This window comes from Habropoda laboriosa, unplaced genomic scaffold, assembly GCF_001263275.1.
Source record: "Habropoda laboriosa isolate 0110345459 unplaced genomic scaffold, ASM126327v1 scaffold34, whole genome shotgun sequence".
NCBI classification, from domain to species: domain Eukaryota; kingdom Metazoa; phylum Arthropoda; class Insecta; order Hymenoptera; family Apidae; genus Habropoda; species Habropoda laboriosa.
Genome location: NW_017100142.1, coordinates 1,026,123 through 1,037,253, shown reverse-complemented (window position 1 = coordinate 1,037,253; position 11,131 = coordinate 1,026,123). Strand labels below are relative to the sequence as shown.

General features: G+C 39.1%; 2 protein-coding genes across 2 annotated transcripts in view; both read right to left on the bottom strand.

The window, feature by feature from the left end:
* LOC108571943 (cryptochrome-1-like) lies at nt 1-6,098 on the bottom strand. Its single transcript, XM_017934104.1, has 12 exons — nt 5,804-6,098; nt 3,351-3,484; nt 2,783-3,259; nt 2,459-2,710; nt 2,044-2,228; nt 1,739-1,968; nt 1,492-1,659; nt 1,262-1,402; nt 1,003-1,154; nt 702-904; nt 606-632; nt 1-516 (listed from the first exon to the last, which is right to left on the bottom strand). The coding sequence occupies exons 3-12, from the start codon at nt 2,992-2,994 to the stop codon at nt 302-304; spliced, it is 1,785 nt and encodes a 594-aa protein (XP_017789593.1). The 5' UTR covers nt 2,995-3,259; nt 3,351-3,484; nt 5,804-6,098; the 3' UTR covers nt 1-301.
* Nucleotides 6,099-9,356: 3,258 nt separating this feature from the next.
* Nucleotides 9,357-11,131, bottom strand: part of LOC108572131 — a 3,511-nt gene continuing 1,736 nt past the window's right edge. Inside the window, exon 4 of the mRNA XM_017934328.1 lies at nt 9,357-11,126. Coding sequence (XP_017789817.1) covers nt 9,826-11,126 — 1,301 coding nt within the window. The 3' untranslated portion in view covers nt 9,357-9,825. The remainder of the gene's footprint in view (nt 11,127-11,131) is intronic.

Genomic DNA, 11,131 nt, shown 5'->3' with positions numbered 1-11,131 from the left:
GTATTTCTTATTACGAAATGTACTTTGAAATACAGGTGATCGTCCGAACGTATCCAACGCAACCGTGTCGCATTCGTTGTTGAGAATTTCTTAAACTAAACTGTTCTCGAAGTAAAGATAGAGCAATTGCATTACGATAAGTTGCAGTGAAACACGATGATTCGTAGCGATTTTCAAACAGTCGTTAAATTAGCAAGGCAAATAAATAAATAAGTATGAATTAAACAAAGATGGGAAATAATGTGATTTCGTTCCGTCGGATTGTCGCCTTATCGTTGCCGTGACGTCGCTGCACCCACCGCTATTGTTGACGTTGATGTTGGTGTTGATGCTGATGCTGATGTAGATGTTGGTGTTGATGGTGGTGCTGTTGCTGATGTTGCACTGTTTTAGAAACACCTTCCATCTTCGGCTGATTTTCCGAAGGAGGTGCTGGAGACTGCTTCGTTTTTTTCTTTTCCTCTTCGTTCTTCTTTACTGGAGGTGGCGGTGGCGGTGGTAACGTGTTCAGTAAACCTTATATAAACATTTCCTATTATATATATTTTGCTATAACTTTCTTTTGAAAGAGAGAAGAGAGAGAGAGAGAGAGAGGGAGTACTTACCAACAGTTTCTCCTTTAAGGGAGGCACCTGTAACGATAAAAAAGAAACAATATCATCGCAATGTAACATTGAACTCTATTTAAGCCAAGTACTCACCGTTTCCACGGTACTTATGCAACTGTTGATAGACCTGTTTCATTCTCTCGATGTTGATCCGGGAGCTCTTACTATGATTGACCATTGGCAGTGAGTAGTCTTTGCCGATGATACATTTGGCTGCACGTTGCACGCTAAGCGGTGCGTTCCATGGCTCGTGAATGTATCTCGTGGGAAAATTTTTCAGTATCGGCAAGTACCGCCTGGTGTTAGAATAGAGACAAATAAAATAGAATACAATAGGAAAAGAAAAGTGATGGAAGGATTCTTATATCGCGACAAGAGAATTAACAAAGGTTACCTAATGTAGTCGCCATTCGGATCTGCTTTCCTACCGAATCTCACTGGACAATAGCAATGGAAAAATTGTTGAAAAAAAGAGCTACACGATAGCCACATCCACATTCCAGCGTTAACCGACCAGTCGGCGTCTAACAACAGCTCGTCGAACACCTTGAGGAAGATTCGAATAGGTATTGTTGTACGAATACGAAATGTAAAAGGGAGAGAAGGGTAAGGAAAAGTGGAAAGAGAAACGCGCATTTTACGCGATATTTTACCTTCATTCCTTCTTCCCAGGAGATCCAAAGGTCGCCTCTGGTCAAGAAACAAGCGACAGCGTGTCTAGCTAAGTGATGTATCCAACCTTCTTCCCTCAATTGTGTCATAATCGCGTCGATCCACGGGAATCCCGTTTGGCCCTGTTCGACAAACGTTCTTCTTCGTTTTTTCGAATGCCTTTTCGATCGATCGTTTGCAAACGGGACAGAGATATTTTAAATACACTTACGTTTGCCCATTTCGCGAGCGCCTCGACGTTTTTGTCCCAAGGAATTTGCACGCAAATCGGATTACCCTGCATCCGATCGAAATTTGGATTTTTCGTCGCGGCACAGTAGAAGAATTCGCGCCATAAAAGCTGTCCGTGCAACGACAGCGGCGGTATGGCTTTCTTTATCTACAAGTTTAGATAGTTGTGTTTTATTTACACCAAGATGCCCAGAGCTTTCGAGAAAGCAAAACAGAAAGAAGAGTACCTTCTTGTAGAGATCGGCGAGTTGATAATAAAACAGTCGAGTGCTCAGGCATCCGAATCGTAAGTAGGGAGAGAGACCGGTCTGACTGGGCAACAACGATTGCGGTGTCATTTTTGGTCTTCCGAAACTGGCCACCCAAGCTTTCCTTTCGAGATGTCGCTCCAGCCGTGCCAAAGCCTCGCTCTCACCTCCAACCCATACAGGTGGAAGGAGTCCCTCCGTGTCGAAGCCTGTCGACAGATAATTCAAAGAACATTCTTCTTTCGATTCTATCATATACACCACGCATACGCGTATGTATTTACCAAGTTCTTCGAGCGTCGGAACGCCGTAATGATCGTCGTGATCCTCTTTCAAAGGAGTATAGGCCGAGCCTACGCAGGCAGAGGTAATAGTTGACACCGGTGGTTCCGGAGGGTCCATACTAGCAACGACATTTTGAAATTGATGATAAGTCAACGGTGGCTTCCCTCCGTTTCTCTCGATGATCCTGAAACGTGAAATAGTTATATAATAGAAATAGATAAATCAGTTGCAGCTATTTTGTTGTTAGATCGAAATCAATAGAACGTTGCAATCTTGGTCTTAGGATCGTTCAAAACGAATCGTTCGAATCAAATGAGAAGAATCGAAAAAAATATGATAAAAGAGAAGAAGAAGCATCGGGATAGTAAAAGCAAATTGGAAGATAATGAATCGAACAAAAGCGTTTGGACTCACTCGTCCAACTGGTAGAGAGTATGCGAGACCCTTTGCACCACCGAGATACCAAGCTCCTTACAAAGTGCCGAGATGTTATGATCCCGGACGCGTCCGAATGGCTCTGGGTCCTCCTCGAAGGTCAGGTTCGTGGTACCCCATTCTTTGAACAATTTTGGCAAAGCGTCCGCCGGCTGTCCTCGTATTACGAATAGTCTCGAGTTCAATTTCCTCAAAGAACAGTCGAGGTCTTCCAAGCACTGTAGCAGGAACCTGTCGAAAAGTACGAGATCAGTTGCTGCTGCTGACGATGAAAAAGAAAAAGGAAGAAGGAATCACACTCACCTCCACTTATTGATGCCAACGTTGGTGCTGCCGGCGAACCATGGATCCAAAACGAACACGCAACGAAAGGTAGACGCTCCGGCGAGACCCTCTCTCAACGATGGATTGTCGTGGAGCCTGAGACCTTTGCGAAACCAATGAACCGTGTGCTTTCCACCCTCGCCACGCACCCCAACTTCCGGATTTAGTTCACTACTACTACTGCCAGTCATTTTTTCTCTTCCGTCTGCTCTTCTTTCTCAATGTAACGTGTTGTTCAACTGAACGCGCAAGTCCCCGCGCATTTTTAAACAACCATCGATCTACCTTCTTTTCCCTCTTCTCTTCCTTCCCGACCTTGCTCGAATAGTATCTTCTCAGCCTTCAAGTACCGTCATCCTGACGAATCGATTCTGCCGAACGGAGAGCCGCTTTTTAGGTCATCAAGGTCGGGAGCGAACTCGATCGATCTACTATTCTCTCGATTCAAACTTTTCGCTATTTATGGAAAAGGAAAAAAGAACTCGTACGATCATTTAGAACGAATTGGTACCGCGTGCACAACAATTACGTGCCCCTATAATTTTACCTTTTCTTCGCTACTTTTCTCTCCTCTTTATTTTCATCTTGAAACTTGGCCAATCGAGTTTTCCAATCTGTTGGCAGAGAGTTGGACCGATTTGCTTTAGTTCGACCTGGCATCTTTACCTTGTATTAATCATCCTCGAAAGTGGAAAAAAAAGAAGAAGCGCGTAATCAAAAGACGAAGGCTGACACTTGTACCGTTGCTGCTGGGAACGTTACTATATCCATAGTATTTCGAATACACAAGGGAGGGGATTCGCCTTATTGCACACCAATGCGATATTATGTCACGCGTGTAATATTCGTGAAAGTATACGTGTTAACACGCCAACTACAAATATAGGCACTATTAATGCAATTTCATAGACGACAATAACGAAACAATTACAAATCTTCGAAATTCTCCACAATTTCTATCCGATTTAGAGTTTGCAATCGTACAATACGAATCGTATATTATCATCGTATCGACTGATATTCTTTCATCCGTTGCTAGACAATCTCGCAGAGGTATGTATTAAAATGATACAGGAGTACCATGAAATAGAAATCCATCGATGATACAACGTAAAGCAAACAATACACCTCTTGACTGGGATTTTTATTTTTGTCCAACTTCGTTAACTGTAAATTAATTCCAGATCCATTCACGTAACTAGCATTCTCTTCCTGTCATGCCCGAGTATAGACGCATGTTATATAATTATGTGATTATAATACCTGTTTCTCCGAACATGAAATTTTGTTAACAGCTTAACTTCTTTACGTCCCCTCACCGCGCGTATTTTCCTAAGGAATCGATTTCGACGGACGATCGATCGATCGATCGATAACCACCAGCACGCCTTCGTTGTAGGCGTCATTTGTCGTCTACGAAAATTCATTTACAATTATACCGAAATCAACCGTTTGTGAAATGCGATTTACTTTCTTATCGCATATTTGCTTTTCATTCAAAGTGCACCACTTCTGTATTCCGTGGAAACGTTGCAACTCACTAACAATGTAACACGAATACACTCATGTATGTATATTCAAACAAGTCTCGAACTGTTATTTAAAACTTTTGCAAAATTTTGTCGAGGTTATTGAATATCAGCTATTTCGAACGAAAAGTAGTATCACTCGTGGTAACGATAAGATGAAGAACGAAGAAAGAGCGCATCTTCGGCGACTAGATCCCTTACTTGGTTTCCACGGCAGCAAGGGAACTGACAGCATCGACAATGGTAATGGCGGGGAATGGCGTGTAAACGAAACGATCCAGCTTCTCGAGTTGACAATTTTTCCTACCTTACAATTAGACTCAAAAGTGCGATATTTAGGAGCGTAATCGTTCTTTGTATAAAAAAAAAAACCTTTCTTAATCCTTTGAACGACCGAAACGTTTTTGGCATGAAAAATAATTTCGATCGAATAGGTGGTGAGGTGACATATATGTAGTATATGCATGAACAGTAACGCGACAAAAACGAATAAAGTGATGTCAAATGATATTGCACGATTAACCGTAATATACGAACAACAACAAGTGCTTATACTTAGGCGGGAACGTAGACACGACACACTGACCCGCTGACATAATCGTTTTTCTTTCGATAGATCGTGACGTAACTGTTGCAAGTTCACACCTCGGAATCGTTGTTCCGTCGATAAAACAGAGAGAGATATCGAACAAATTTGTCTCTAATTATTACTATTTGTTTTACAACATTACACGATTAAAAAGAAGAAAACAGTCGTCACAGGTCCAATCGTCGCGATAGCACAGTACGTTAGATTCAGTTCAAATAAAATTGAAGCGAAAGAGTAAAACCACTGATCGAATAAACTCTGGCACAGAAATTCTTTTAAAGAATGCTGTTGTTTTCTAACTTGAATGTGTTTCAATTGTTATTTTATTTTATATTTTCTTCCCTTGCCTTAATAAAGGTGTTGCGTATTTCTCGAAATAACAACATGGGGATATCGTGAAGGTCGAACGGTGCGAGGCGCGAGGTTTCGCGCGCACGCGCCTGTCACGTAAGCGGCTTTCGATAAATCGGTGCAACGAATAATCTACCGTACAAAAGATGAACGTGATATACCTACCTATCCAATTTTTCTTACTGTTCATTTCGAAGAGGCAACTTTTTCCCTAAAAAACATTCACGTATCTCTTCCTGGAACGATTTCAATAATATACTAATTGCGAGATATATGTACATAAATACACACATTTTAAATCGATCGAAGACGGCGAAGGGCAACGTATTACGATGCGATATCGAGTTTAATCCGTTATCGATTCTCACGAAAAATTCCAGTTTAACGAAAACCAAGTTGGAAGAAAATACACCAAGAACGACGTTGTTATTTTAGATGTTAATTAAAAGGTGGTAATGGTAAAGAAAGCTGATATGGATTTAGGAACTGTTTGCGATTTCAACTCTATTCCCTAAACCAATAAATACTTACAATTGTGTGCAAGCACAGACATTCTATATATCCGAACGAAATACTGCTGTTCAATGTACTGGACAAGTTTATCAGAACTTGAGGAAACAGCGTGTACGCACTTGGTTCGATGTATCACCAGCGAATATCGCAAGAATAAGTTGGGATAGTATAAATTGACACGCACAAAGATCACGGTGGTACATCGGATCGCATTGTCAAGCACCGTCAAGGTTCCTTGTCACTCTCAAACATTGACGAGGCATTCTCTTTTTGGATAACGATATTCGTCCACGTTTTTCCGAAAGAAAGAAAACTGTTGAAACTTGCGACGAACGGATACGGAACGCGTACAAGGAACAGTTGTACGCATATGCCAACGTACAATGTTGACCAGCAAGCATAGAGAAGGGGCGATAGCCCATAAGAGCAAGGGGGACGCGGAGCCACGCCGAGTGCAACGTGACCGCGGCCCCGCGTACCTTCCAATTGGCCAACATGATCACGTGGTCCTTCGGTCACGTTGCAGCCGCCGTGGTTCTACACTTCTATGCCTCTTCCATCTCTCTACCGTTTATCGCAATTTCTTTCTTTTGGTCTTACCGCTTCTTACTCACACTACTTATTTCATTCTCTCCATTCGTTCGCATACTATACATATTCTATTTCACTACCAACAAGCATATCTATCGCGCGGCTTGTCCAGTAGCATTTTCTTCTTTCTTCTGCCTACTTTTCAACCACTTGTCCAACGTGATCCCATCGCGTCTCTCTCTCTCTCTCTCTCTCTCTCTCTCTCTCTCTCTCTAGGAAAAAAAAATATATATATGTTTGTGTGTGTGTAGAAAATATGTATTACGTCTGCTCTGTGTAACTGTTCAATCGTAAATGGAATAATTCACGATTATTTTATAGGAAATGCGGGAATAACCTATTCTGTAGTGATTAGTATAAAATTTATTATCGTGCTATTTCACGTGACTCGCGAGTGTAACGTGCAACGAATTACTCAAAGGTGTTGCTCAATTATTCTTGTTAATTATTGGAAACATAACTCCTCGTAAACAACTGATGCGAAAGATTCACTGACGTTCCACTATCATGGTCAGACTTTACGAAAAGTAACTCGAGCGAGTCCAAAGTTGTTTCTTTAGTTTCTTTAGAAAGAGAATGGAACCGTAAGTGACGAAAGGTTGTTATCTAAGTCTCGTATGCTAGGATATTTACCTCTGCAATACCCTTGACCGAATTATCGCGCGCATACGCATTATCATATTTTCAATATTAAATTATAGATCGATGATGTAACGCGCGATGTTACTAAGCGTTTACACGTCGATCATAAGCACGGATTTTACGATCGAACCATTTTCAATAATTGGACTGTAAATTTCAATTTCGATTGTTACGTGTAACAGGCTTAATTCTACAACTGATCGATAAGTGTGGTCGATAACTAAACTCGATTGAAAGTTTTATGGTGATGGTTGGCGTAGTAAATGGATTCGTGTCGAGGAATCGGTCACCGATATGCAATTACATAACGAGAAATGCTTTGTAGAATAATTGCATCCGTTTATTCGTGTTCGTACATAAAACGTATCAGGAAGAACAGTGGTACAACGAAATATGTAATCGGTAATTGCTTCCCGTTACTTTCGATACACATTATTCCTATCTGCAAGTCGTGCGATGCATATAAAAATGACTTTTTAAAAATCCATGTCGTCTTTACCTTACTCTCCTATTCGTTCTTCCACTCTCGAATTTCGACTATACGTGTCTCTCGCTAGTTTTTTTAATCGTAGATATTGTTCGACAACGATACCGTGTAGTCATCTACATATATGTAAATATTTTCTCTATACATTCTCGTAAATCTCATAGTTTATTTAGCGTAAATCCACACATCTTCTATTCCATAGCTCCGTTGTTGCGTATTTTTTAGTACGATTACGCGACAAGTCGTATACGGAGCAATCTTAGCCGATTTAATGTCCTCTTGGAATATTTCAAATATTACAAACATACGTTTCCTTTGAACGTGTATATCAACTAGTGTATGCAGTATTTCATTATAATTACTATCCATATAAACGAAAAAAGTGAAAGACTATCATCGCTATTGACGGAGTAAGAAGTAAATCTGACAGATACTGCCCTATTGTCGTCGCGCAACAACACGCATGGCACAGCACCGCTATGCAGTGTAAAAGCTCGTCGCAGTAATTCAATAACATCCATGCTATCCATCAATTCTTTTCGAGTAGTTACTTGTTAAAAGATGGAACGTAGTTACACTATCGTTTCGATTTTCCTCCTACGTCAGAAATAACTTGTACTCCATCAATGCCAATGCAATTCGTTCAAAACTATAAACGCATAATTTCTATTTAAATAACAATTAGTAGACCACATGCTCGAAGTTATCCGAACAAAGCATAGTTTATGGCTGTAGCGTTTCATTTTCCGTACTGCTAACGAAACTCGGCAAAATTTTAACCGTTATTTCGCCCAAGGTCCAATATTAAAGTGCAGTGAAAAGGAAAGAGAAGGAAAGAAAAGGAAAGGAAATGGAAGGAAAAACTGCTTCTTGTACGTATAGTAAATTCAAATATTGCGCGCGCGCGATATTAAATGCTCGTGACTTACACTGTTCGCAATATGATTTCGAAGCGTACGATACCAGAGTTTCCTTTCTACGAAAATAAAATTCTAAACGACTGACTGACTGATCTTCGCATATCCCCCTTTGCATTGAACAAAATACCGTGATATCGTACACAAGATACAATGAAAATATATGTAGGAAATTATGACAAGTAAACTTACATGGACGTATTAAATAGCAAGCATTAATAGGCAATTATAATTCATCAGGAAATTATCTTCAGAAAATTTCACGAATCCTATGAATACGTTTGATGTTTGCTGATTTTCATTTACGTGTTTAAAGGTGAAGTACAAAGAGTAAAGGTATCGCAGGTTCATAGTGCGAGGCTGCTGTGTAAAAAAATATATCTGCATATTACGTTCGATTAAAAATCGAAAGCACTACGAGCACCTAAGATTAAATGAAAAATAGCCTTGTACGATTCGCAACTGATTTCATTTTTTTTATTGTTTTTTTCTTTTTTTCTTTTTCAAAGTACGATCCTGCTTGCGACTATTTTTTATTTTTTTCTTAATTACCTTTAACCTCAAATGCATTCGGTTGTAAAACAACCAATAACCAAAGTCGCTATAAATGATACTACACATAGAAAATGTTCTATAAAACGTATTTTAATCTTGCTTAGTCTATAATCTGCCAAACATTATATTACAGCTACACTTTTCTTATTTTTATATAAAAGAAAAAAAGCTAGCATTCCAAACGATACTAACTTACAGCTTGGTTATTTTGCTTTTCTTAAGATTTACTTAACCGCATTCGCATTGCATCACCTCGTTAAAAAATACGATAATAGTACTACCGTAGTCTGCATATCATTTTCAAACATAGTAACTCTTTTAAAGCTATAATTTTAATCTCAAGAATTCCATCCTTTATATATATCGAATGTGTGTGTGTTTTGTGTGTCTGTGTGCGTGTGTGTTTGCGCGTGTGTGTAATATATATATATACATAAGTCGAATTTATCTTTCATGAATTATCATACAGTTTAAAGGGGCTAGAGAATAAAAGTGTTCGAGAAAAAATTTGCATGTAGAACAGACTTTGCTTTCGAAAAAGGTTCATCATCTTGCGGTAATTTGAGATAGTACGTCAATTACTAACGTCGAATGTAAATAAAAAATATTACGAAACACGATTATATACATTCGTTAAACACCCTCCTAAACGCATTAAAATCTTTCGTTCTTGTTTACGGCCGCACTAATATATCCAGGTACGCATATCAAGCCACGCAAATAATTCGATTAAGATAAGTAAAATATTGTACAAGGTGAAATTCAAACCTTTCTTTTATAATTTATAGGAACATCCATTTGGAAGGTTCGCAGTTCGTAGGCATAACGACCCGTGTAGGTAGATCATTTTATTTTACACGCTTCGGAGGTCTACCACGTTTCTTAGCTTCAGTGTTTATAGTATGATTGAGAATCGATGATTTGGCAGTATGCATATTCATTGCTTTTTGTACATTTCTCCCGGCATCGATTTTGTACAAGTCTAATTCGATCGTTTCACTTTCGATCGCCTTCTTTGATCGTCTGGTTCGGCCAGCTATTCTTTCCATCTCGTCAAACTTTGCTTGCAATCTTCGCGCCAGTTCGAAATCTTCTTTCTCTTGTATAACTAACCTCTCCATTCGTTCCTGTTCTTTAATAATTTCTTCGTCTGAGAGAACATTTTTCTCCACGATTGTACTTGTTCCGGTAGCGTTATTATTCTCTGATGATATACACTCTTGCATTTCGTTGCAAGATTTAGATGAATTGTAATTGTTACCGTCCTGCTTCTCGTACGTTACATCTGGCTCACTATTTATAGAACTGTTTGTGTATCTTATCTTTCGGGTTGTTTTTCTCAAACCAGAATTACTAATCTGGCAATTCAACCTTATGGAGACATCACTCTGTTCGCAACTTTCTGCACCAGGCTGTTTTGCTGAACGTACTCTTTGCTGCTTCGACTTCGGTAAAGCAGTTCTAGTAAACTTAGTTCTACTTTTCTTCTGCACTGCAACAGGAACTTCATCTGTCATTTTATAGTCAAGGTCCTCCTGCCTGCATACTCTCTTTCTCGTGCTTCTTTTCGTGATTGTTTCTAAATCAATATTTAAAGGTGATACTCTATTTGAATTTCTTTTGTCCGTATTTATTTTCCTCTTCTTTATTCTTTCTGCAATATTTTCTGTCGTTATCTCATCCTCTTCTTGTACTTCCGATTCTTCACCGCAAGGTGAATTCACTTTTATAGACATGGACGACGAAGTTAAATTTCTCATTTCGATATCATTCACATATTTCGCATTTGTTACAGTCTTAATATCTTTTTTAGTCCATAAAGTTCTTTGTTGTTTAGATTTACATATCATACCGTTTCTAATATGAGATTTCCAAGATTTTTGTACCTTTCTAATATCTCTATGCTCCTCTAATATTAACTTTTTATTGATTTTAGTGCCATTAATTATTTTATTCGCATTTTTAGCGTAATTTTTATTAGAATTAAATGGTACTTCTGAAACGAAATCAAGCTTCCGAATGCTGTCATGAGCTTGAAATTTTGTAACTTTGCTGGAAATAATTTGTGATTGATTACAAGATGTTGATGGTCTCTGTTCAATCTCTTCCTTACATACTTCTTTCTCTTTGGAACTTTGCTTGGTTTTTCCTACA